The sequence below is a fragment of the Pocillopora damicornis genome, chromosome 2, assembly GCF_964200805.1.
Source record: "Pocillopora damicornis chromosome 2, jaPocDami1.2, whole genome shotgun sequence".
Lineage (NCBI taxonomy): Eukaryota > Metazoa > Cnidaria > Anthozoa > Scleractinia > Pocilloporidae > Pocillopora > Pocillopora damicornis.
In genome coordinates this window covers 8157792-8184317 of record NC_142671.1, presented here as the reverse complement: position 1 = coordinate 8184317, position 26526 = coordinate 8157792, and the positions used below count along the sequence as shown (strand labels likewise).

Below are 26526 nucleotides of genomic sequence, written 5' to 3'. Positions count from 1 at the left end.
GGAACAAAGATTTTGTCCATTCCAACAAAGCTCTATCGGATCGACAAATCTCACCATTTGCAAACCAGGCCCGTTTGGTCGAAGGTAGGATAACACTATCCAGTGGATAAATCTCTATCCGGTGTGTAACTCTACACGTTTTGCTATCACTTATCCGCAGGATAGCGATTTATCCAATGGATAGCGTTATCCGCCATTTTACAACTGAGCCTAGGAAACCAATAACTTGTGTAACTTCGCAAGTAATCATAACGATTTATAAAATATATAGTTGAATATTGCAGGGACTGATGAAGCCCTTGCAACGATCTTAAGCCAGTTTAAACAAAATATCCAAATCTATACGAGATATATCCCAGGTTTGTCATAATTTCGCGCGAATTTGCAGGTAAACACTAAATGTAGCAGCACCTCCTTTAGTCGTAACAACTTCTGGAATTCACGATTTATCTCTTCGTTCCTCTTCTCCGATTCACCCAATGCTCTCCTAAGCTCTGAGATAACGTCTTCATCCTTTAATACGAAGAAATACAAGTTAATAAGCCCCATGTTAAGATAAATCAACCCTTATCATCGATCCGAGTCGAATGAATGAATAACCTTTCTATGATGAGCCGGCGAAGTTTCTGCTGATGCCTCCAGGTTCTCGGCTGGATCTTCGCCCAGAGACTCCTCCAGCTTCTCCTGCATGGCTTGTGCCATGGAGGAGATTCTCCCCCACATCTTGGATGTCCTAACCTGTTCCTAGGACGAACAGTTAATAGATTGTAGGGGATGGAAATTGTAGTTAACAGTGCTCATCAGCTTTACCTTGCTAATGATTCTTTCGACTCTTACATATACACGTCAGCCAAAGGCTTGGTCGCTAAGTTCTAACCCAGACTTCCTTAGGTCGCAGACTGCACGGCCCAAGAAGATTTCATTGCTCTCTCACTAAGTCGTTCCTCGCGACCTTAAGCCTGTCTTGAAAAAAGAAAAGCAGTGAAAACATTTTCTCCGCAATGAGCTTCTAGTGTGAGTACGTGTAACTCTCACATGAATGTCTCTGGACAGTTTCGTTTCATGCAAAGTAGGTGATACCTTTCCCAATTTCCCTGAGAGATCGCTACTATCTCCCAGTGGCAGAATCAAGCTTATTTGTTTTCGCAGTTGCAGATTACCCAATCTCACTTCGAACCATCCTGGCCGCATAACATGCAAGACAAATCCAATAGGGTTGCGAAGAGAAAAAGGAAATGACATTGGGCGCACATTCTCGCCTGGAATGAATGCTTCTCCTCTGCTAATAGATATTCTTCAAAGCGAAAGTTTCAAAATTAACCACAATCTCAAGAGCAAGGGATAATCAACGAATATGCTTCGTAACGAGTTTTTGTTGTACTGCAGTATATAGAGAAGTGTCAAGGGAGAGGCCCAAGGCGAACTGGTGAAGGTGGAAATATTCATGAGGCTTTTTAAAGCCTTATGAACATTCCCATTTCCGCCTAAAACTCCTGAAGTCTCCTGCTTTACAGAAAATGTGTCTCCTTAGTCAATATTTAGATATTAAATTTCAGTAAAAAATAGGACTCTTTGCTCTTGATTACTGTGTGTGATGGTTGATTCGGGCGTCTCGCTCTTTAACTTTCACTTATGGAATCTTATAAGATGTGCCCATTTTGAAGGATGATGAACATTTAAAAATTATGAACGAAGAGAAAGGGGAAAAGGTTTCGTTAAGTTAACACGAGAATACTTCACCACATGTATTTGAATAAACCAAGTCTTTAATATTTTTATTAAAAAACATCACTCGTTTGGGTCACATAGCATTTACTTTAATAAAAACCGCCGCACCAAATGTGAGAATTGAGTCAAATTTGATCGCAATGGTTGAATGGAAAAAAGAACGTTTGTGTCTAAAAAACGACAATTGTCTAATCGCCTAAAAAATCCTAACAGATTTGCATGTGATTTAAGTTAAGTCACATTGATGACGCATTCTCCTCGTACTCCAGCCAGCTGGTCCGACTGGAAACTGACAACAACAGTTCGCTTGCGGCTTCGGGTGACGGTAAATGTGGCGATCGCTTTAGCTTCCTTCTTAGGTGCCACAGAATTTCTAACAAAGGAAAATAGCACGAATGAATAAACAAGCAAATAGCAAACAGGGGTAAAAGAAAGAAACTTTATGGTGTAGCCAAATGTAAAGAAAAATGAAATAGTTATAAGTGCGGCATACATGGTAGGGGTTTTTACAAAATCAGTAATTATAAAAATACGTTTTCGGAATAGATATCGAAAAGGAATCATCACCAACAATCTTGGCTTTCAGTTCATAAGTAGTCAGCTTTGCAATTATGACATCATGAACACGGTTTTCTCGTAAAATGGCTTTGAATAAAAAGGTTTGATTTTTCAAATCTGTAAATCACCTTCTTCCCGAACAATTTTCCTTTTACTCGCCTCGAACTCTAAAGTACTGACGTTTGTATCCCACGGGCAATACACTTTGATGTCTCCTTCAAGTTCTTGGCAATACAAAAATCCTTCGAATTATGCGCCGATCAATTCGGAACTTCCACATCCCCATTTTCCTCTAGCAACCCACAGGCATATGAGCGGCGTCGTCCATGCCCGGGGGAGGGGGGGGGGGAAGTGGGAAATTTGAACCTTGTCTAGGTGGGGTGCATTTGAACTGGATGTGTCAAGTCTGTCCAGCGTAATGCACGCGTTTTAATTGCGAATTTAAAGGGTGTAGAGCCTATTTTCGGGAGTGAATGGCTTAGAAAGACAATTTTGTGCGTCGTAGAATGATGCTTACAAGCAAAAAACTCAACAACAGCACCAAAAGCTAAAATGTGACTTTCCTGATCACACAAGGAATCGTTCAATTTTGGATGGGGCATTTGAACATAATTTTGATCCGGCCCCGGGCGAGAGGGGCGAGAGGCAGGAATTTGAACGAGCCAATCTTGAAAGGTTCAAATGCCCGAGGGGTTACCCGAAGGGATGTTGAAGCTTCGAATTGATCGACGCATTATCATTACCTGACTCACTTAATACTCACATGTTAATGACCCTCGACCTTGGTGACAATCCAGCTCCTTCCAACTGAAAGTGTCCATTCTCCAAAGTGACTGGCAAAAGATTTTTGAAGGAAGCTGTCACTTCCACCTGATCCCACCTCTTCACAGACTTAGGAGATGCCTGCAGACGGAGTAACACATATAAACAATGAGTATCTGAGCTTAAAAACGTTGAGGACAGCGGTGTATGAAATCGGCGATTGGATTAAGATTTTTGTTAGCTCGATTGTGGAGAGGCACACTTTTCAGACTGAGGACATGAGCTATTCAAGATTAAATATGTCAGTGGTACAAGATTTAAAGGATGACTTTGGCACAATCCGTGCACTTTGAAAATTTCATCTAAATTTTCTTACTTGAAACATACAATCCTTTTCCACAGTATAGCCTCCTTTTGCCCATGTTTGATAGTCTCAATGGAGTGATGGCATTTACGACTAACGGTTACAATTTGTCAATTTTTACGACTAACGGCTAAATTTTCTTGCTGTATTACGGCTCAGACGGTTAACCCTATTTACACCTTCATTTTAGCTCATCATTCAATATTTTTTTTTCATATATCTTACCTAAATAAAAACACTAGGTCATGTTCTTCAAATTCAAGTTACTCATATATGGTGCAAAAAAGTCACCCCTCGTGTTGTGATGTAAAATGGGGTGAACTTTTTTGTATGTTATCTTATTTCTTTTACGATCTTTTTACCTGCTGTAAATCGATGACAAAAAATTTTTTAATCAATATATCAGACATCGATGCTTCATAATAACAAACCCTAGAAGAGCATCCCAATTTGTTTCACTTCACTCACGTTTGTGAACAATTTTCATCAGTTGTTATTCATTTCAAAAGGAAACGCCGTAAGGAGTACTGTAATGGGTTCTAGGCCTTTATTGGATAATCTATCTAGGTACAAGACTGGACCTGAATCAAGTTTGAACGATCAGTCTCATACCGTGATTGTTAGTTTGGGTTTCCTAAGCTCCACCACATCCTGTTTGCCAAAGGACTGGCCTGTTTCTTGCACTTTACCCTTGATATACAGTTTGACGTTGCCATCTGCCGCAATCTTACCCATGTAATCTCCACTTGCAATCTTCAGGATCACTACATTCTCTGAAACAGAAAGACAAAGTTCATGTTTTATATGGCGTAAACAAGTAACTTAGACCTCGCTTAAAATTGCAATGTAGCCATCAACTGTACCTTTTTTTGGGCCAATTTCAATTGTTTCCACTTTTTTTTTCAATGGTTTTGCTGGGATTCCGGTGTAGAACGCCATGACGGAAGTGATGTTCACTTTAACATTTCGCTGCTCGTAGGATTTGTTAAGCGCGACAACTTTGACGTCGAAGCTGTCACCAATAGCAATGTTATCCAGAACTTCAAGGCTGAATTCCACATCCTCTTTGTCAGCATTGTAAATTTCGTACTCTCTTCTAGTACTAAATTTATAGGCAAACTCGACAGCTTTTCTTTCTTGTTGAGAGCCTAACAAAATCAAGGAAGATCATGGTGACAACGTGAGTAAACTTCAATTTGAAATGCACGACCAGACTTCCCACCCATTTTAAACTGAGTTGTATTTTGCATGGTACATAAAGAAACAGTACACAAATCTTACCGAGCTCGTTAGATGGTCGTTTTCTTTTCTATTCAAAATGGGTGCTATTTTCCCATTTTATCTAAAATGAATTTTTTTGATTGACTCATACGGTTTCCAGTTCTCCTTGTTGTCATAATTTTACGACAAATTTAAAGCTACAATGCTGCAATATACTCCTTAGGTGCTATTTCTGAGATTTCTGTTCGTCTTTTTCTTTGTTTGTTTGTTTTCTCTCACAAATGTAAAAAAGGTGTAAAGGATGTACAGACTCATTTAAACGCAATTGACTTCCCTCTTTATAAAGGAAACTTATACTGTATAATAATGACACAAGCTGGTTTGTCTCTTGTGCCAGTGATTCGCCAACGAGAAACACCCCATTGGAAACTCCTCCCTATACATCCCCGTGAATGTGTCGTAAAATCCAAACATAGTCATATGACTACAACACTAACCCTCAGGGTGTTTGTAGCCTGAAGTGACGTCCAGCCTGTGGCGGCCTTCACCAGGTTCTTTGGTGCTGATAAACTTGCCAATGCTGTGAGTATCCACATAAGTAGCCTTCATCGAGCCGTCGTCATCATCTACATCCCAGTACACGCGATCGCCATTCACCTCGGCAAAAACAAAGCCTGTGTCATAAGGGAGATACACCTCGCCGTTCTTAACTGCGTTTACGGAGGCTGGACCGCAACGGAAAACACCTGTCACAGAGTGAGAAGGGAGGAATTAACTCCCATCGATCAATCTGGGAATTGCGGTAGTATAAATTAACCCAGAATGCCCAGAAAAAGTCTCGTTTAACGTGGGATTTTTCAGACTTTGCATCAACCTACTAGGGAGAAATCCCGTGAAAGCGGTTTAAGAAGAATAACAGGAAAAGGGTAAGAACATTTTTTTTCGCCTTGTAGCCAAAGGGATTTACGTAGGCTTACCGTTTTTCTTTAACGTCTTGCTAAATTTTTTGTAGTATGGGCATAAGCAAAACATACAAGACCTCAAAGGAACTGCGCCCCTATAGCATGAGTTTTATGCGCGTGTTTGAAAAAGGGCTAAGTTTGGTGTCAGGAAAGCCTTCTCCTGAAGAGTATATTCACTATATCAGCTACAATTTCCTAGATAGGCGATTTTGTAATAAATTTATTCTTATATGAGAATTTCCTGCCAAAACTGCAAGTTCCCACGATGTGATCCTCTTGCAGGAAACAAGTTTGAATCAAACTCCAAAATTCGAATTCCCTCTTAAATGGATCAGTGACAATTTACTGAAGGCAGCATCCATTCGAAGGCTTCATACTGAATACCTTACTGCAGATTATCAGAGAACACGGAAGAAATTCTTAATAGCTAATCGTTTTTCAGGACGGTTCTCAAAGAACCTATACCTAAATTCGCTGGCAAGTCCAGTGTAAATATTGACTCTAGCAATGAACACCTCTTCAAAGAAGCAATAAGGTATAAGTTAAGTTACAGAAGGGTTCCCATACCGATCGAGGCCTGGAATGATAACAAAAACCCTTAAATACCTTCACTTGTCTCTTGGGGTGTGGCATCGTGCGCCTGCCATCCATCATGACCATCTGGTAAATCAGGTCGCTTGAACCATGATTCGTTCCACACATGGAAATTCCTAAAATAAGAAATTTTATACGATTTTTTTCTCCTATTATAATTCATTACTTGTTTCAAGCTACAGCCAGACAGATTGACAACTCTTTCACGGATATTTAGCGAAAAAAATTCGCAGAACAACTGATTTGTAAGCAGGCGACCGTGGGTCGAAGGCATTGTGGTGCCCCAAGAACGGACACAATGACGAACCAAGCCAGAGCTCGAACCCAGACCTCTCGATTTAAGCTTGCACTCATTAGTACTCAAAAGTACCGTGGAAGGCAAACATTTATCGTGAAAAAAACTAAATCCGCTTCCTGCCATGCACCTTTGTACAGAATTCAATACCAACTCATTACTGGGAAGCTTACATTGCGAGATAAGACCGTCTACTTTAGAGTCAAGATGTAAAAATTACCCAATTTTTCCACCTACCAGATGGAATCATCGAGCTCATCCAACGGATTGCCTTCCTCATCAAAATGAAAGTCGATAGTCATGCTATTGTCAGTGTCATGCGCGGAATCAAAGTTTGTGACACTACGGGTGGGTAATCCCAACGCTCGAAGCACTAAAAATGCAAGAATAAAACAAACTTGTGTTAAAGAGAGAAGCATCTACAAAATAAATAACACACTTAAGTAAAATTCCTCTCCAACTCGAATACAACCATTTAGGCCTGTGTGGCTCTTCAAAGTGTGTCTCGTAAAATTCAGCTAGAATTTTTAACTTCGTCATTTCAATCTACGTCATTCTTCTCCATTCTTTACAATCTTTGGTCCCGGTCGTTTTTGATGTTGATGTTGCTATTGTTTTTCCTCTTTGTCCTTCCTCTTCTCTCTTTGGCAAACTAAATTAAACTGCAGATACCCACTTCTGCTTAAACGAGTTCCATTAATGAAAAGATTTTAAAAAGTTTTCTTAAAAAAGAAAAACAGGGTATGCACATTAGAAGTAATTTTCTTTGAAAAAAAAATGAACAAATTTCAACATTGAAAATTTCAGGGTCAGATATTTGATTCATTAGCAACACACAGACCTTCAGCGCGCCAAGATACAATATAACGCCCCATGACACCTCGACTCCCAGAAGCGATTAGCATGTAACTTCTCCCTATAATATCCATGTATTACTCGGCAAACAGGTAATGAGAATACTCAAAGTTCATTAACAGCTGGAAATTTTACCGTAGGCTAACACCAAATTCTCCTAACTAATTAACAAATGTTTAGCAGCTAGTGAGGAGAGTTAATCATTAGATCAGTCTTGGAAATTAAGGGAATAACCTGCGCAACTGGTTTAATAAGTCTAATAAGTGTATATCCTTTCGTTCTATCGTCAAATTAACTTCTTTTCATAGAAAAAAACAAAACATCCAGAATCCTGCTCAACCTACATGTAGTGACCAGTCCCGAGAACACCCAGCATTGGCCATACTTTACATAAAACTTCTTTTTCATGAATTTTTCCAGAATGGCTGTACTTCCGGTCCAAGCGGTTGGTGGAGTGCAGTTCTTGGGGTAAGTCTCAGTCCATCGTCCGAATAAAATTCCACCGTCACTGTCATTGTGGTTTGCCTTCAAAATAAACCAAGACACCATCAGATTTCGACCTGATATTTATGCTTTTGACTTGGTTTTTAAAGCAATAGGTGCGATAATTTAGGATTATTTTTTACTTTCCAAAACGGCAGCAAAATATTTATTCAGTATATAGACTTTTTTTACGTTACCATCAAAGGTTAAGTCAGATTGGTTAAAAAAAAAAAAAGCGAGAAAACGTTAAATAATGACTTCACTTGCATTTAAAACACTCCAGACATAAGGATACATTAAGAACAAAAAGGATGATCAAGCATCGAGAAGATATTCACGGGTTGCAAATGACCGTAAGCTGCAAAATTTTGACTGGAATAAAAAGATTAATGGACAAACTAACAAAGTTACTTGACCTTTTAACTCCTGACATCTCGATATTCTCCTTATCGTCTGCGGTACATTTATTATGATGTTAGTTTGAAGAATTAAGTAATGGATCAACTATTAATCTCCTTATTGATATTTTTCTTTATTGTCATCGCTTGTCTGCTTAATATTAAATCAATAGTATGGGTATGAATCTTGTCTTGGTCCCTCATAGGAGTGAATAGGCTATAACATGCCTTCAACTCAATGATTTGAGCATTGTATGATGTATTTTAAATATTACTATGGAAATTATTGACCACACCTTCTGGAAAACCGACCAGGTAGCTTTGAAACCATTTAAATATTTACAAAGTAACCGCCGTACTAGCTAGCCTCTTACGCAGACGTTTTTAGGCTCGTCACGTCACGCAATCATTCCTCCCCACCATGGAATGATTGCGTGACGTGACGAGCCTGGTATTTGCGTAGGAGGCTACCGCTGTACTAACCATTGCGGAAATGATTCGTGAAATGTGGATTGGACTGGATCTTGCAGTTGCGGAAAGTCCCGCTTTGTTCAGCAACCATAATGCACATTCTAGTGAGATGTCTTCAAACTGGAAAAAGAAATATCGACGCTTAGTCCTTTCTCAAAAACAAACTCTTTACTTGTTATAAGGACAGCAGAATACATGTAAATGAAAACACGAGTTAATAGCAATTAGGCAAAAAAAATCAATAACAAAAACAAAAATCACTTAAGAATAGTTGTAAACTAATCGAGCAGAGGGCTGACATAAATGTCTTTATTTATATTGGACTGTCATATTGTTAAGAATAAACAAATAAATAAAGAGATAAATAGATAAGCTGGTTAATCGTTAAAGATGTATCTATTTATGTAAACACACACTTCTTTTGGGAAAAGAGGGGAAAAAAGAGGAAATAAAAAATTAAAGAGAGGAAAAAGAGAATTGAAGTAAATTGAATTTTTTTCACCTGACCGAACGTCCAAGGAAGTCCCTTGTTCCATTTTGCAGAACCCACCCAAATGTATCCAAAGTCATTTAACACATATTCTTCACGATCAGCTTCACTCTCCATGTACACGGAGTCCTCTGTCAAAAAAATGATGACAAGAAGATGGGATGGGAAACCACTACCAGCAAATTCATAATTACAATTACTTCTTGCACCGAAATAGCGGAGCAGAAATTAACCGTTATTTCTACAAAAGTGGGAGCAGCGAGCCAATTTTACTTACAGAGAAGATGAACAAACACGTGGACATTAGAGATAAAAATAAACTTAGAATTGAGGCAAAAAGAAGAAGAAAGAGGAAGCAAAAAGAAAGAGACAAAGAAAGAAGCTAAGATAAAAATAAAAAAGGAACAAAAAGATAAAAAAATAAACAAAGATTTCGGTACTTTTGTATTTCACTTTACATTCAGTATGCGTGTTATATTTACCTTTGCACCAGGCATTAAACAAGACGCAGACTTTGTCGTCATCTTTGTATCTAAACACTGATTTCTTGTCATCGGCCATTTTTGTCTCCACGAATACTTCATACTGACCAATAAGAGCCTTAGCAGAAGGCATAACAGTCAGATGAAGAGTTTTTCCACTGATCTGCTTTATTTTCATTCCCCACGTGACAGGGTTGAGGATCTCATGTATAGCGACTCGGACAATGGAGCCCTTGCTTTCTTGAGGACGACTACCTAGAGATGCCATTAATACAAGAAATCAGACCGAAAATGCGTAACGGTAAGGCTAACGGTTGGCCCCATTGAGACCTTACGTTCAATTTAGAGTGGTTTTTCCACGGTTTGTCTACCTCGTTCACTTTACAGTAAGAGTAATATCCGAAATCCTTGGAAACTGATTTAAAAATGAAAATAAAAACACTATAATGTGCATGAAGTTCCTTTAACTACCAACCTATCACAAACTGCAGTACAACAATATCAGTGTCAGGTATGTATTCTCTGTTAAAGGTAACAGTGACGTCAAATATCTGTCCCCTTCTGATGATCAACTGTTCTGCCTCGTAGTCCTCCGTTTTGTGGGCAAGTCTGTTGTCCTTTATGTGGAAATCCACTTCCTCTGGCTTCAACTGGGATGCTAAGAGACAATATTTTGTAAGCATTAATTTCTATACTGTTAAGAGGTATAGCCGCTATCTTGTCGGTGGTGAAAGGGTGTCTGTTTCAAGACGACTTAACTCTAAGCATGCATAATAGGGCGAAGAACGGCGAACTGTGCCACGCAGGTAGGTTATGAGGAATAACAGTCATCTGTTAACATGTATAAGTTGTTACCTATCCTGGATGACCTAGGTGCAGCTAGACTTCGTTGAGCAGCCTCGCTCCCAGATCTCTGCGCGGTGCGTTAACATCGATTTTTTTTGTCGCGTGACGGAATTCTCTAAAATGGAGGGACTGCTCGTAGCCTTGGGTTCAAAAACTCGCATAGGAAATGTTTAAACTGCTGGTTTTTTATTTGTACCTTCAAGTTTTTTTATTACGTTACCTTGCAGCTGTTGATTTCCTTCTGCACTGTTAAACGAAAACCGATATCAACTGCTGATAATACTATTACGACTTAAGCAGCCTCCGTTACCAATTAGATCCGAAAAACAAGAAGAAGCTCTGTCAATCAATTGTTAACCCGACTACATAAAGCACGTCAGTCAGTTATTAGTCCTCATACTGTCAAGTTTTCGGTTTGTATGTAAAAAATTTCAAAAAATGTTCGGCATACATTAGCAGAATTCTAATTCTAAAGATTGCCGTGCAAGCCATTTTTTGCCTACCTGGTGGCTTCTTCTTGTCGACCCTTAAAGCTTTGTTCAAAGCCTTAAACTTTTCGTCACTTGTCAGCTTTGTCCTTCCCTCCAAACCCTCACCCATTTTGGCCTTAGCGTGGCTTCTCGAGTCCCTACAAATTAGAATGCGCTCTATAGTAAATGTGTGGAGTAAATCCAGAGATAATTCATTTTGATTTAAGTTAGTGCAGAGAATACTTCTAATATCAAGGGAGGGGTTAGTTTGTAAAGAAACTGTTTGTGGTGCTGCGTTCGTAGCCGGATAGGGTGTGGAGTGGGGTATTTAAAAGATAATTTGGCTTTATCATCGTAGTTGACACTGAATTGGCCACCATGAGGAGATTCTAAAGAGACTATACGGAACACTCGAAACGCCAGCTTTAGAATATCTTTGTGGTGGCCTATTCACATCATCAACCCAGTTGATAAACCAAATTACCTTGCATTTTGATCAGTCTTTTGCTACTTCTTAAAGAGCGTACTTGTTCATCCGCAATTGCTTCTGTCCACAATGAAATTATAGTATTAGTGCTGATGACGCGTATTTAAATTCGTGGAAAAAATAATTCAAAATAACATTGATCAGCATCAAGGCAAGGCAAAGGGATATAAATGTTCCTATTCTGTGAAGCAGTACTACTGTGTAGTTTTTTTGTCGTCTATATTTTATTCGCTGTATTGAGAGCCATTTTTGTTTATGCCTTGCTTGCGTTTATCAATTAAAGAGCAAACAAACAATTGATCGAACAAAATTAATCTGACAAAAGTCAAGGACATTAAAACTAGAGGATGTAACTTACGGCAAGTCTTGTACAAGTTCTTGGTCATTTTTCCGTCGCTTGGGTCTGTGAAAGGAGGGAAAATGAGATCGCTCAGTACAAAACGCAGACTGCAGATTAGAGACTGCGAACCGAGAACAAAATGCAGTCTAGGTACAAAATGCGGACTGCATACTGGGTACAAAATGCAGACTGAGAACTTTAACTGTACGTGGTAACATGTTATCTGACAACTTACTAAGTGTCACGCAATCGCTTTTCCGCGATCATCTTTCACGATCATTCGCACTTTTGTGGAATTTTGTAACACACTGAGTTTTACATATTAATATTTGCCTAGACCAAACAGATGAGAGATTAAACCACAACTGTGCCATTTTTGCCAGTCAATCAGTGCGTGTACACCCCTGAACGTTGGAAATATACCAAATCGAAGGAACAGTTTTGATCTCGGTCCGCATTTTTGTCGAAAAAAATGAACACATATCGGTTAAAAACATGTCGTGTACGAACCACGTGCAAAGCTGTAAATTGTTTCTCGAATATTGCGCGTGATAAATATTATTTAATACTGACATCTCGCGCACGAAGTGAGAAGACTATACGAAGACTTGAAATTCTATCAAGAACGATTGTGGCCGCTTTATTAAAAACCGAACACAATAGCCACTTTGTCAAAAACAAAATGTACGAGGAAACGGGCAAGGAATAATCCACAATGGTGCAAATGATCGTGAAAGATGTTCGCGGAAAGGCGATTGCGTGACACTTGATAAGTTGTAAGATGACATGTTACACGAATCAGACGGAAAAACAGTTAAATCCTCAGTCTGCATTTTGGATTGACCGAAATTCGGATAGCTCGAGTTTACACACATAAACATTACTGCTGTTTTAATTTGGTGTTTTAAAGGTAATACCGCTGAGAAACACGAAAATAGTCTAAATAACTAAAAATCTAGCTTTCAAAGCTGGTAGTTTTGGAGGCGCTTTCACTCAAATTTCTGCTAACCGTTTTCGCAGCTTCGTGCGTCCACAAAACCGTTAGCTGTGCTAGTGAATTGATTGCAGAGGAGAAAAAGTCCTAAAGGAAGCATTTAGAATTTAGATCTTTAACGCTTTGTAAATGATATTTGTTAACATATTTATAGTATGTTGATTACGTGTTGTGAGTACCCAAGTTCCACAGAATCAACATGTGCCAACCTATAGACAGCCTACACTATTGATGCAGTGGCGGCATATACAGACAGACCAAATCGACTCGCTTCGAGATTTTTCTTATTCCGTGAACACCACGGGAATGCTGACGCTCGTCACGCTAGCTAATTCCAAATTGATGCTCTAATAACCGTTTATTAGTTAATCCAAGGATAGAAGATTAAAAATTTTTGACTCCTTAAAACATGATAAATTAAAAAACTTCCCTTTAACTTTACCAAAAGGTTTCCCGCAAAATCCATTGACTTGCATGACTCAGTGTTAGTTCTGAAGCAATGCTGACAAACAATGTCCCGCGTGGGCGAGACAAAAATGTAAAAAAACGACCGTATTCAAATCGCTTTTGTTCCACGGGTCAATATTTGGTTAAAATCTTTGTTTACTGCAGTATTCGAGTTCTTTCTTTAATTTCTTCTCTTATGCGCGCGCATTTTTCTTATCCAAAGCTCTCTATTAAAATTGATTGATGCTGTAAATATGCAGAGAAGGATAATTGCAAGCGACCGAAGCGCCTCTATTTCTCTATTATTTGTCTACAGGTTCAATAGACAAGGCTTATCGTCTGTCTGGTCGAAGGAAGGAAGCCATGCTGTTGCAGCGTGTTCACCTTAAAATAGCGCGCCGAAAAATCGCACGCAAGATTTCCAACTGTCGATAGACGGAAACCTGTGAAAGAATGTGCTAACTCGCCTGCGAGTCAACATAGCAAACAAGACATGATGACTCACCAGCGATTCAACAAGAGCAATCAAGCGGGTATGCGGAAAAGAAAGGAAATTTCGATAGCGTGAAAAAATCTCTCCACACGTCTGCGTACGATAAACACCAAGCAATGTTTACCGCACATGAGAGAAGTCAGAAGAAAAAATATGAACTTTTGTGATTACATCAGAAGGAAAATAACATAAAAAAGTCCATCTTGAGGAGTCTCTTTTCTTTTGCATTATAATGTAATTGCTCTGTTTACTTACTCCGGAGTCGTTGCTGGAGATCGCGCGCGACGCGACGTCGATTCCGATGTTGAAGTTGTTCCGTGTGCTGCAGTTGTTCTGCGAGTTCTCGGCATTTTACCGATGGCTAGTAGAACTGGTTGAAGATAAGAACGGTGACTTGAAGCCGTTTGCGTTGTGTGAGCCGAAGGCGCGGCTGGTATTAACTTGTTGTGTCTGAAATCTAAAATTATAATGTGACCCGTAAAGTGATTGGCTGACATTACACGCGCGATATCCACGTGTACTCAAAGAGCATCGCATTTGTAATTATAATGATTTAAGAAAACACGCAACCCCTCTTCTCTCGGGGTTGAAATTCATTAACCAGCGGTTAAAAACTTTTCAGCACTTTGTACTTCAGCAATGCATTATCTCAACGCACTTAATTGCTTATTCTCCGCATTTTAATTCTTGTCGGAGTAAAGTGTCCTTATTGTTTCTAGTAAAAACGAAGGTAGAGTATCAAGGAAGGATTAAAGAGATTCAGTGTACCTTATAGTTACCTTACAGTTTCCCTCTCTCCCTCCACCCCTCTTCTCTCCTTTAGGAGCCTAGACCGAATTGTTCAAAGCTGGGTTAAGACAACCCAGGGTAAGTGTGAAATCTGATTTCAGATTTGAAAGCTTTAATAGGAAACTCATTGCCATTAATTTTGCCCTACAATTTGATGATTGGATGCTCAAAAGGGACAAATAAAATCAACCGAAAAAGGCTTTTGGACAAAAGGGTTAAAGAAATCCTGTTTGGCTCGGTCGACCTGAGCCCTATTAGGAACCGTTGACGTCACGGAATTGTTCGCCTATCGCTTCCCAGGTTTCACGCGGAGAACAAAACCAGAGAGCTCAGGGAGAAGTCTCTAGGAGAAATTTTTTTAGGCCAACTTCAGAGCTCTTATATTTGGTTTTGAGGTTCCTCAGTCCCAGCCCCTTGCGCTCGTAATTTTTTTTACATGGTTCTTATTTCTTCAAGAAAAATTTTTAATGAAAATAAGACCGCTTTATTTTCTTTAAACCTTGCGTTTGATTTCCTTTTGTTGAAAAATTGAAGAAAAAGAAAAAGTACTCGTGCTGAGGGCGAAAACGAATTTGACAATTGCCACCACTGATTTTGCAAAATGTCAGATTAGATTATACGCAATGGTTTCCATCTAAACTGTTTTTGTTTTTTGTTTTTTTTTTTATCATTGTATAGCTCCAAATTTTGCGTAATTCCTTTCGTACTTTTGAGGTTTGTCAGCTCTGGCTTCTTGTTAACGTCTTAACTACCTTACATTCGAAAAGAAATGTTTTTCATCGCAAATTTGGATCGTATATTCTACGATCAAAGGACGCATAAATTGTTTTGTTGGCTATGTTTGTTTTCGTTTTAGTTCAGTTGGCCCCCGACACGGTTGATTTAACCATCTGCCACTTTCTTCTCGCCTCTCTGTCGTCTGGCGAGAAATTATGTATTCGAGAGTATTCAACTTTTTACGATTTTATTGTTGTTGGTAGTACAGTTGAACAAATACACCCTGATATAAAGCCAGAGCCTGAGTTAATAGCCCAACTCCTTCAAATAAACCAAAAGCCGGGATTAAAAAGAATCATGAGATAATGCAAAGTCATGATGTTTTCTTGCTTTGTTTTCAGCGAGCGACTACAGCGAGCGGTAGAAAAATAAAAGTTTTAATGATATTCCATGACATTAAAATTGATAGGGATGTCTTTACAATCTTTTAATGAAAGTGGGCTACGCGCAAACAGACTCTAAGCAATTTGCAAAATTTCAAAATAAGTGTTTGAAATTTCCTGTATGACTAATTTCATAGCAGTGTCAAATAAAAATGAATAATCTATCACCATACGTAGAAAATTGGAAATAAACCCAAGTTGTTTGCATTTCGGATTGTTAAATTCCGAAATAAGTATTGACAGATGAAATGATAATCTCAATTTCAGTCAGTTCTGTAATTAAAAACGTGTATCTCAACTATCACCGGTTCCTGGTTCATTATTGATTTTACTGGGATATCAAAATTTTATTTGCCAAATTTTCCATTTTTCCTCAGGTTCAAAAAAAATATTGGATACTTAATTTCAGCTGTCATCCCTTTATTTTGAAAACCAATGATGCGGAGGGAAAAATCCAATTAAAGAGCTGAAATAAACGTAACTTTCATTTTTCGGTAGAATTTCTCCATGTAGATAGATTTTGTTTTTGATTTTATATAGTAACCGGTATGTTAGACCAGTACTAGTCTACGATTGAAATTTAAAATCTTTACTTTCTTCGCAACTAAGAAATTTTATATAAATTTACTGACAAGCTAGTATTATTTTGTTTTAATTTTTTAACGTTAATAAATAAGTTGCCAATTTATTTTGTTCAGCACTGATTGAAAATAATCCGTTTACAATTTTTCAATTATTTCTCCTCTGAAGAACTCGAAGATCGGCCAGCTGTTTAGTCAGTTGCTAAGCAACACGTTGCGAAAGTGAGGCAGAGAAGGAGTGCATAGTCGCAAGGCATGATGGGTATTGCGAAGCTTGGAATGAAAATGGCGGCTAATGATGTTGTCGCGAATCATGAAAACGAAACGAGAGATAAAAGGAGCAGCGATGGTTCCGTCAAAGTTATTTGCTTAGGAGACAGTGCTGTAGGGAAGTCAAAGTAAGGCAGACTGTGTGATATCTTATGTCTCGTAAACCTGTTCTTGCTGTTTTGTAGGAAAACGGTAGCGTCCAACAAACCGGCTAATTTTTGTGACATCATTTCCTTTTCAGATTGGTTGAGAGATTTCTCATGGATGGATAGTATCCTTAATGCTTTTTGTTAGCGAAGTGTCTAGATTTTTATCGTGCCCTTGCAATTCCGCCAAAGTAGTTTTGATTTAGTCTAATAATATTGATCTAGGGGAGCAATAGGTTCTCAGTTTTTGGTTATTTATACGGAAGCTGGTTTCTCGCTAAGTTTTTTTTTCATTTATTAAGTGACTGTTGTTACCCGGTTATATTTTAAAATTAAAATTTTCTAACCTCATTTGTTAAACAATGATGTTTTCTTTTTTCTCAGTTTTGACGCCACCTCTCGCAGTAAATTGCGGTTTTGTACGTCAATAGAGCGAAATTTTATTCGGAGAACTGTTTTAGAAATCTCCTTATTCTCAAGAGGCCTTTAGCGTCACTCAATGACCGAAAAGATATATTGCCTCGGACATGTTCTTTTGTTATATTGTACGCGAAGCTCATCAAGTATTGCTACTGAATGCTAGGAAAACTAAATAATATCAAAGAACAAATGTACAGTACCCTACGTATACATGAACCTGGGAATTGCCATTTTCGATATAGATCGCAAAACCATCTTGAAATTAATGTCAAAGTACAATTTACCTCAATATTCAATCTATCTCTGAAGTCTGTTGCTTGTCACATCACTGAGCATTTCAGGTCAGGTATTTCCCAAATCGAATACAGGTGCTTTTGATTGTTTTGCTTTCTAATAAAAGAAGCTGTTACGAACATGTAAAGTAATCCTACAATAAGCTATGTTTGCTCATCAATTTTCATCAACTGGAAATGTTTTAAATTCAAATATCAGTCTCTGGAAAGAAAAATTCACATGGCCTCCAGATTTCTATAGTCAGCCCTTTGTATTTTTTTATTTAGTACTCTCCATATTACTGGTGTTTATTATCAGTCTGTCAATGAAACTAGTGTCCTTAATTATAACAACAGTAAACCACAGCAGCTTTCTACATATGCTCTGACCCTTTTTCAGTACAAGACAAGGGTTGATGGAACTGATGTTCGAGTTGGTAAGTCCAATTTAACCTGCAGTTTGCCCATCTGTGTGAAATTTGTTGATTGTCTTCTGCTAATACAGTCAAACATGTATTAGGCAGCTCCCTATTAAACAGTCACCCTGTATTAAATGGTCAGTTGTCAAAGTCCTGAATGTGTTTCCCCTCAATCACTGTAATTTTCACCAATCTGGCTCCAGTGGTCTCCTCTATCGAGTGGTCATAAGTACCCTTTACAACTAGTTCTAAGGGCCTGTTTTTACTGTCCTCTGCCTGTATATTGAATGGCTACTAAAAGTGGAACCACTCAATTAAGACTAAGAATAAGCTTTCCAATTATTTTTTAATCCTTGTGTCTCTCCCAGAATTAATATAGGTAGTATTCTTGATCAAGATTCTGTACATTAAGTGGTCAGTTATGGCATTAAGGGGCATTGTTCATTGTTTTTATAATAACCCTAATTTTTGGAACCTGTATTAAGCAATCACTCTGCTATTCACCATGGGTGACTGCTTACAGGTTTGACTGTATATGTGTTTGTCCTTAAATTTGGAAATTTAAATTAAATCACATTTCACATTTCCTGGTAGTTTATGTTATTTATTTTATTTCATTATTTTATCGCATTTATTTTGTCAATGATTTATTAAATCTAAATGAGAACAACACAGAAGTGAAATGTTGGAGTTTTTTGTTGCCAATACAATATGCTTACTTGATATAAATGAGTTTAGGAACAAGTGACATATTTGGAAATCAGCTAAGACTGAAGAGGCCAATGTGAAAAAAGTTTTTATCAGAGCTTTTCTCATGGGAGAATCACCAGGTTCTTGTGGGCTCATATCTCAGAATCTAGTTGCTTAAAGACAAAAATTAGTCCATCTAACTTTGTTAGAGTACAAAAAAAAGTAGCATAGCCAGATAACCCTATTCTATTTCATTGTGGCAGTTCTAACTATACGATTAAAGGAAGTACCTGGAAGTAACAATCATGTAGTTATCACTTTATACAACATGTAAGCCTTAAGTTCAGTGACAATGCATTTATGTAACTCAAGACTTCGGATGTTGTGATTTTGATACAATGTGATTGTGTAATTTCATACAATTGACCTCAATTTGCACATACATTCTTGATCAGAAAGAAATTCATAAATCTTAATAAAGGCATAATCTGAAAAAGACTAAACATTAAAATTATGAGTATGAAGTTTTAAGCATTCAGTTCACAGGCTTTGAAATTCTTGTAGATTTGCAGTAATGATGGAAAAGACACTACAGTACATAGATTAATCAATATCAAATCTACACCAGGCAAATTGTATGATTTGTCTCTCAAAACAACATATTTTTGCCATAGGATGTGTCAAAAATTCTGTTTAACATTGTCTATCAGAAAGTCTGATTGTTTGTGGATCAAGACAACATTTATTCTACACATTTGCAATTTAGGTGAATGGAAAAGAATGCCATTCATGTAAAATGATGAATGTTACAATTATTTTTCTGTACGCTATTTAAAGTTATCATAAAGGACTGGATGAAAAAGCTTACCTTAAATTGGTAGCTCAGGCAAAAACTGCCATTGTTATTTATTGTAACTGCTATGGTGACTATCAGAGCAACTGTCTTTTCTTCTATTTTGTGTGAATGGTTTAAAGATTACTTATGGTTGTCAGAAAACATCTTTGTCATTAGGAGATTTGTTGGCATACTACCTTAAAAGTTGTGGCATGGGTAACATTCTCATTGAGGTTTGGAAATTATATGAAATAGGTGAAAAGCATTTGACTGAGGTTTTACAATCATGAATACCACTTCACTTGAACTTGCAGTATACTGTGTAGTAATACATATATATCATTTTTCCAGATTTCTGGGATACAGCAGGACAAGAGAGATTCAGTAGTATGCACCCATCATATTATCATCAAGCACATTCTTGTCTACTAGTAAGTACTGTCAGTAAAGAATGATTTTTTAAAAACCAAACTCCATTCTATAATAAGCCCTCCATCTTGAGCCCCTAATGATTAACCTTTTAACCCCTTTGAGTGACTAGAGTCTAAATTCTCCTTACAATGTCACTCCTGATTCACATTATGGTAACAAGAATAATGATCACCAACCAAAGAAACTTCTGATTGTTTAATAAATTCTTCTTGTCAACACCCTGGGAAATGTATGTAGAACAGTATGGAGAATATGCATGTTAATATTAGGGTGTAAAGGCTTAACAAGCTCTTTAGGGACCTAAATTTATAATTGAAGAGTGTTAACCATATAATCATGATTGATGTATATCAGGAGTAATTTTGCACCTTTTATGTGTTCAAATTGCTCTTGTTTAAACTTCAGTTAAGATCTCTTTTTATTTTGACAGGTATTCGATATTACAAGAAAAGTGACTTACAAAAATCTTGCAAAATGGTACAAAGAACTTAGGGAATACAGAGAGAACATTCCTTGTATAGTTATAGCAAACAAAATAGATGGTATCCTTTTTGTTTTCTTTCTGTAGAATAACTTTTAGTCCTAGTTCTTGAGACTTCAAAGTTATGAATAGCTTCTATCACGCAACAACTCTAAAAATGAACTGGAATTAAAGACCATTGTATTCTTCTGTAAAGGGATATGCACATGTTGAGTTAGCAATGCAAGAAAACTTACAGACAGTGGTTTTGATTCTGATGAACTAGGCTACCTTTGGATTTCACATAACTTTGCTGGTCTCAAATCCAGAATTGTTTTGAAGATTTAATATCAATGTTACAAAGTATTAGCTCTAGTTAGCCTTTTTATTTGGCAAGATCTTCTGCATACAAGGGCATGTGATTTTTCCTTCTTGCTGCTATCCATTATCCATCTAATCGCTCTGACGAAGGGCTAACACTCGAAACGTCAGCTTTTTTACCCTTTACGGCGGTTAATTTACGTTTTCAACCCAGTTGTTAACACTAAATTACCTGCTATACTCTCCCACCGACGCAGCACCATAGTTTCTTTAGAAACTTACCCCCCTTATTTCAAAAGAGCTTTGTGTTGAAATGTGTTGATGCAAGAAGTTATATGTTAAGCACCTCATAGGGTTGATGGATTAATATGAGCAGGCATGCAAAGAAAGAACAAATCATTTATAAGAATACATTGTATGTATATGAATTCATTTTGCCATTTGGATAAATGCAGTCATAATATTCCTTAACTGCTTGGTATTATCTTCAGTTGACTACACTATGACACAGAAAAGTTTCAATTTCCCCAAAAAGCATGGTCTTCCTTTCTATTTTGTGTCTGCATCTGATGGAACAAATGTGGTTAAGGTAGGCATTCAAATATATATATTTTTTATTTTCTCCTGATTAATGTATTTGAACACAAGCTCTAAAGCCATACAACCATGGCACTAATGGGAGAGAAGACATCCTTTGCAGGATTTTAATTGAGAAATGTAGTGTAGGAATGTGACTGGAGAATTTTCACCTTGCCTAAATTTAAAAAAAAAGTCCAGGGCATGAAATTTAGCCTTATAGTTCTTAACAGTTGCTGAAGAGGTGCTGTTCAAAGTACCCCACAATAACTCTAATGAATTACAACAATTTCTGAAGGAGAGGCTAGATATGTGTTAGATTATTATGAGAGAATACCGTTTTGTTTGAGAATGAGACTTCTGAAGAATTTTTTTTTAGAACCAGTCTCTTACATGTGTACATCAAACCCTAATAATTCCTTTAGGATTGAATGTGGCACAAGTAAACATTAACTAAATGAAGCACAATCAGTCAAAATGACTTGCACATTTTTGTACCTGTCCAGTGTTTAATTAATTAATTCACTGATTCTGTTTGGTATGAAGGCCTTTCGAGAAGCAATAAAGCTGGCAGTGAAATATAAAGAAAACTCAACAGATTTTATGGATGAAGTTCTACGCGAACTTGAGGTACATTTTTAGTGTTTGAATCAATTCATAAGTACTATTTTTGTGAAAGAACTTGAGGTGTATAAAGGAGTAATATTTGTTTGTGCAATACTTTTTTAATAAGACTTTAGTGGTAACTGTGTTTGGTTGAATGGTATTAAAAGTTCAAGGAACAAAGGAGTTGAATTAATCTCTTTCGCTTTGTTTTTATTTCAGAACTTTGATGAAATGAATCTTAATCAAGATGGTTATGATTCTTCAGATAAGAAAAGCAGTGAAGATGAGGGAAAGACATGATACCCACTGCTTTAAGGCTGGCTCCTGTGGTTCATGCACACTGCTGTTTAAGTCAGTGCAAAGAATATTTCAACACACAGAGTAATTTATTCTCCTTATTAGAGTTTTTAATTATTAGTTATTAATATTTAAAAGATTTACATTGTAATAAATGTATTGACTGTTACAACTATCATACAGTCTGGGTGATGCTATGTCACTTTGCAAATTTTCTCTGCTGGCTGAAGAGTAATATAACATGACTGCAAGAAAACTGAAATAGTCTAAGAATTATTTTGATTCCATCCTGATGTCATGGCAAAAGGCTTCATGGTTTAACTTTACCAGATCTGAGCCCAGAAAAAATAATCATGATTATTCTTATTGTACAGTGTATATGACCAAGAATTCATTTGTTGTAAATCAATAGCCATGTTCAGCTATAATATCATATGTACTTACCTACCGAAAATTATATCTGAGATGGGTTTTTTTGTGGTATTATCTTCCTAAATTTTGCTTGTTCTCATCAGACTGAGACGCCTCTCCGTTATTCTCATGATCTTAATTATGGTTTAGCATTATTAATGGTTTAAAGCATTAACTCGTCATTTAATTATTAACAGCACGCCCAGCAGGGCCCGCACTCGCACATAAAACTATTGTTTTCCTTTAAAAAGTAATTTCGTAGACCGTTTAGACTTGTCATAGAATTGATTAGAGAGAGAATGCGTTGCGTGATCAGACTAGACCAGTGCGAAGGTGGCTACCTATGGCATTTTGTGGTAACACTTTTCGTAGGCCAGTCTGTGCAATGTAAATGTAAACTAATGTAAATTGTAAATTTATCGGAAATTGGTATGAAGAAAACCATCTGCTTTAGTACAAAACTCAATGCTCGTGAGTAAAAGCGTATAGGTTAAAACTTATCACTGTAACTATGTCGTAAAAATGCAGCTATTATTGGATCAGTTACAGAGAAGCCAAATGTAGTATGATTGCAACTATCATTACAGGATGAGCTTGGCAGATCATGAGAGAGAGAGAGCCTTCTTTACCACTCCTCTTGCTCAGCCTTGGAGCCAGGCTCGGCAGCTTCTCCGAGATACGTTTATTTTTTTGCGGTGTCTCTATTTTCTTTGTGTTTGTTGACGATGTTATGTTTTCCATTTTGTATAGTTTTTGGTTGACTAGTATTTCCTTTTCACTGATTCTAAAGAGAGTGTTCATCCTTATAAGTATCTTACTGTTCTGTTATAAACTATTTTCTTTGTGAAATACTTCTTTTTCCGGGTTAAAGCGTAAGCAAGTGAGCAGTTTGCCAAGCGCTTAGAGGTGTTATATTTTGTCATACAGCAGTTATCTTTTTACACGACATTTTTACATTGTGCAATATTTTTCTGAGCGGTTTAGAGTCCATTCATTGAATTCAGCTAGTTTTATCCGACGAAGCTCTCTCAGCGATGTTTTAATAAAAGCCCTTGGAGACCTCATGGAAGTATAACCAAGAAACCGTAACCTTGAACACGATAATTTACACGGTAGCTATTTAGCCATAACGTGTAGGGCATAAGTATTTTCAACCGAGCTTTTTCATGACAAAGTGACAGATGTGTTCGTCTGGGATGTCAAAGTACGAGGACAACTAAATAGGCACGAGAAATATTTTTCAGAGGAAGCTTTCAGACAAGCAATCGTGCTAACTACTCTGAACACTTTTCAGAAGTTGAATTTTCCCCTCCCTCAGAGGAATTGAATCGGCAGTACACACTAACCGTAGTCTTCTATTCTTTGGGTATACCCAAGTGGCAACACTGATTGTGACGATCAAACTAACTGTGAAATGGTATCGTAAACCTAGTTTGCGTGCTTAAGGAATTAAAATAATTCTGCGTTTGCAATATTTTGAGAATTCCGTTTCGCACATAGGGAATTGTTGGAGAAGTCGCACATTGACCAGGATCTCTGTAGGGAACGAACCAGGTAGCGTAGGTCACTATGCCAAACATGTCTGAAAACAATGTAACTGCATTCGGGTACTTTTGGGCTAGACCGGATGTGTACAAAGATCCTGGAATTGAAATATGTATGTAATATGTATATATGTAAACCTATGTAAAAAATTGTATGTACAAACATGATCTAAAATAAAGTTGCTTGTTTTCCGCGATGAATGTGGTTTACCTCTTGGTTAATGGGTGATCTTGAGGAGCGCCTTTCGAGGGTGGGTACCTGAGGGATGGGACGTTGGCCATCCTCTGAGCACAACTTGTTAGAGTTGACGAGGTAACTGATTGGAGATTATACAGGGTTTCTAGATATTAATTAGGAGGTATTGTTCATTGACCATAAATGAAGAAAGGAGCAAGCTATCTAGTAATGAATTCCCCAAATAATTTGCTGTAATCGCGTTTGTTTTCCCAGAACCTGTACCTTAATCTTCAAAATGAACTCTCGTTTCTTTACGTTTTTATTTCATAAAGAAAACTGTATGGTTGTTTGCGATCATTACCGAGGCAAAAAAGACGCCAACATCATGCCGTAGTAGCTCGGGTGGTAGTTAGCGAGAAGCCTGGATTCCCAGGTGAAAGGGCTGGCCTTTAACATCCCGTCCAGCATAACCAGTCCCGTGAATCCACAAGAAAGAGCTTTGTCCACATAAGACGCCGCTTCAACTACAAGCTTTTCAGAATCCTGGGTGCTCACCCAAGCTCCGCACGCTTTGTCAAAGGGCTCGGCGGCGGTGGAGAAACCGTACGGCCCTGATTTCAAGTGAGTATGCGCCAAGTCAGCGCTAATGATGACCACGATCTTCTCCAGCTGCGATTGGAGAATTTCAAACAAGTTTTCGCCGAGATGGTGCAGCTCAGGGATCATCTCCACACTTTCCGTGTACCTGCGACTCGGCTGGGACAGAATGATCACCTTACTTGGTTGGCCTAAAACACTTTTTGTGAAATACAATGGAACCACCTCGCCCCATCGCAAAGGGAAGGGAACATCTTCGTTTCCGGGAGGCCCAAATGCGCTCAGATACGATACCTTCTCATCTTCGTCCTTGAGTATCCTTACAAGGTTCTCACTCCCTTTAGAATCCATGGCAACGGACAGGTTATAACAGCACAGTGGACATGCGCAGTTGTCCGTGTCAGAAAATCCGAATCCTCTCGGGCTAAGATAGAAAATGAAATCTTCAGGGGCAGCAATTCCGTGTGGGGTGCTGAGAACGATGGTATCAGGCTTGAGATCTTCGATTTGTTTGCCCACTTGTTTTGAAGCGTCATGCACCAACCAGGCTTGTGCTTTAGCTGTGGCGTTTGTTGTGTTAAAGTAGCGTGGGTCCAGAGCGATGCCTCCTAATTGAATAATTAGCAAATAAAAAAGAGGTAAACACGTATGCAAATACGGAAGTACACTAATAGAGAAGAGCTCATCTAGATAAATAAATAAACAGAAAGATAAATAAATAAACAGAAAGACAGACAGACAGACTTAATAAATACCTGATGAAGACAGGTGGGAAAGGATGAAAGGAAGACTGAGAGAGAGGAAAGATGGATGAAAGGAATGAACGCCATGTGAAATAAACGAATGGCATCTGTCTTTATTCTGTTAGGAATTAGAAAAATTAAACTGATCCGTTTTGAATTTGGAACGTAATTGTATACCCCTGCCTTCTTTCTTAATATTTTATATGCTTTTCTTTATTATTAATTAAACAAAACTTTGTTTCAAACAAACGGTTTCTTCTGTTACGTGTTGAAGACCTATCCTCCTTTTTCCCATTTGTAGCATTTCGTTCGTGATATATCTATTTATTATTATATATTTATTTATTTTCTTATCAACCCTTTGAACCCTGAGTGACTAGCATCGTATTTCTCCTTACAATATCACCCCTAAATTACACATTAAGGTCGCGAGAATCAAGGACATGATCTCAAACTAGAAGAGGCTCTTGATTTTAAAACTAATTCTCCTTGGCAGCACTTTGGCAAATGTATAGAGAAAAGTGCGGAGAATATACATACTGATGTTAGGGTGTAAAGGGCTGGATGATTTGTTATGTCACGTCTTGATGAAAATTCATTCTCCATCAAGGGACTTTCGATTGATTCCTCAGAGTTATCTTCATACAACATAATTTACTCTTACCAGTAATACGCTTCAATTAGTGACTAAATTTTGCTTACCGTGGGGCATCACGAAGGCTCCAATTACAACACTGTCGGTTTGAATCACGTAAAATGACTTCAGAATAAAGATTACTACCAGAATTGAAGCGAACATCGCGTTGATTTAACAAGAGTCGACCTCTTGAAATTAAAAAATCAGAACTCCGCTCGAACTAAAAGCAGTCAGAGTCAGGGAGCAGACACTGAAAAAATGAGTTGCGCACAGAAGAGGTCTGACTCTTGATTCTGATAGATAAAGACCTTCTGATCAACGTGAGATAATTCGTCGAGTTGAATTTGTGCTATATACGTTTCAAAATACAGGGATTTTTGGTCACGCGTTTTATATTTCAAC

At 37.8% G+C, this 26526-nt stretch overlaps 4 protein-coding genes across 7 annotated transcripts in view; 1 reads left to right on the top strand and 3 right to left on the bottom strand.

Annotated features, from left to right (window-relative positions):
• LOC113685161 (uncharacterized) overlaps window positions 1–853 on the bottom strand; it is a 31840-nt gene extending 30987 nt beyond the window's left edge. For 2 of the 3 annotated variants that reach the window (XM_027202641.2, XM_089195297.1), the window contains exons 1-2: window positions 601–853; window positions 412–513 (exon numbers count right to left, since the gene is read on the bottom strand). In XM_027202641.2, the coding sequence (XP_027058442.2) occupies window positions 412–513; window positions 601–723 (225 nt within the window). In that variant the 5' untranslated portion in view covers window positions 724–853. The remainder of the gene's footprint in view (window positions 1–411; window positions 514–600) is intronic. The other variant, XM_089195298.1, reaches the window with a different exon arrangement.
• An 895-nt stretch (window positions 854–1748) lies between these two features.
• Window positions 1749–14237, bottom strand: LOC113685172 (protein-glutamine gamma-glutamyltransferase K). Of its 2 annotated transcripts, none has more exons than XM_089195877.1 (15): window positions 13996–14237; window positions 11825–11869; window positions 11013–11137; window positions 10139–10321; window positions 9664–9918; window positions 9194–9312; window positions 8704–8811; window positions 7684–7864; window positions 6722–6857; window positions 6202–6305; window positions 5131–5379; window positions 4276–4560; window positions 4025–4185; window positions 3050–3189; window positions 1749–2101 (listed from the first exon to the last, which is right to left on the bottom strand). In XM_089195877.1, the coding sequence occupies exons 1-15, from the start codon at window positions 14235–14237 to the stop codon at window positions 1960–1962; spliced, it is 2475 nt and encodes an 824-aa protein (XP_089052003.1). In that variant the 3' UTR covers window positions 1749–1959. The 2 variants fall into 2 exon arrangements, with proteins under 2 accessions (XP_089052003.1, XP_089052004.1); XM_089195878.1 differs by lacking the exon at window positions 13996–14237 and adding an exon at window positions 13243–13339.
• A 2273-nt stretch (window positions 14238–16510) lies between these two features.
• Window positions 16511–24166, top strand: LOC113685170 (rab-like protein 2A). The gene is made up of 8 exons (XM_027202652.2): window positions 16511–16668; window positions 16782–16811; window positions 17736–17815; window positions 19674–19753; window positions 20185–20296; window positions 21027–21124; window positions 21658–21741; window positions 21937–24166. Exons 1-8 carry the CDS (start codon window positions 16526–16528, stop codon window positions 22015–22017), a joined length of 708 nt encoding a protein of 235 aa, XP_027058453.2. The 5' UTR covers window positions 16511–16525; the 3' UTR covers window positions 22018–24166.
• A 280-nt stretch (window positions 24167–24446) lies between these two features.
• Window positions 24447–26511, bottom strand: LOC113685169 (uncharacterized). Its single transcript, XM_027202651.2, has 2 exons — window positions 26190–26511; window positions 24447–25352 (listed from the first exon to the last, which is right to left on the bottom strand). The coding sequence occupies exons 1-2, from the start codon at window positions 26284–26286 to the stop codon at window positions 24505–24507; spliced, it is 945 nt and encodes a 314-aa protein (XP_027058452.2). The 5' UTR covers window positions 26287–26511; the 3' UTR covers window positions 24447–24504.
• Window positions 26512–26526: the final 15 nt, after the last annotated feature.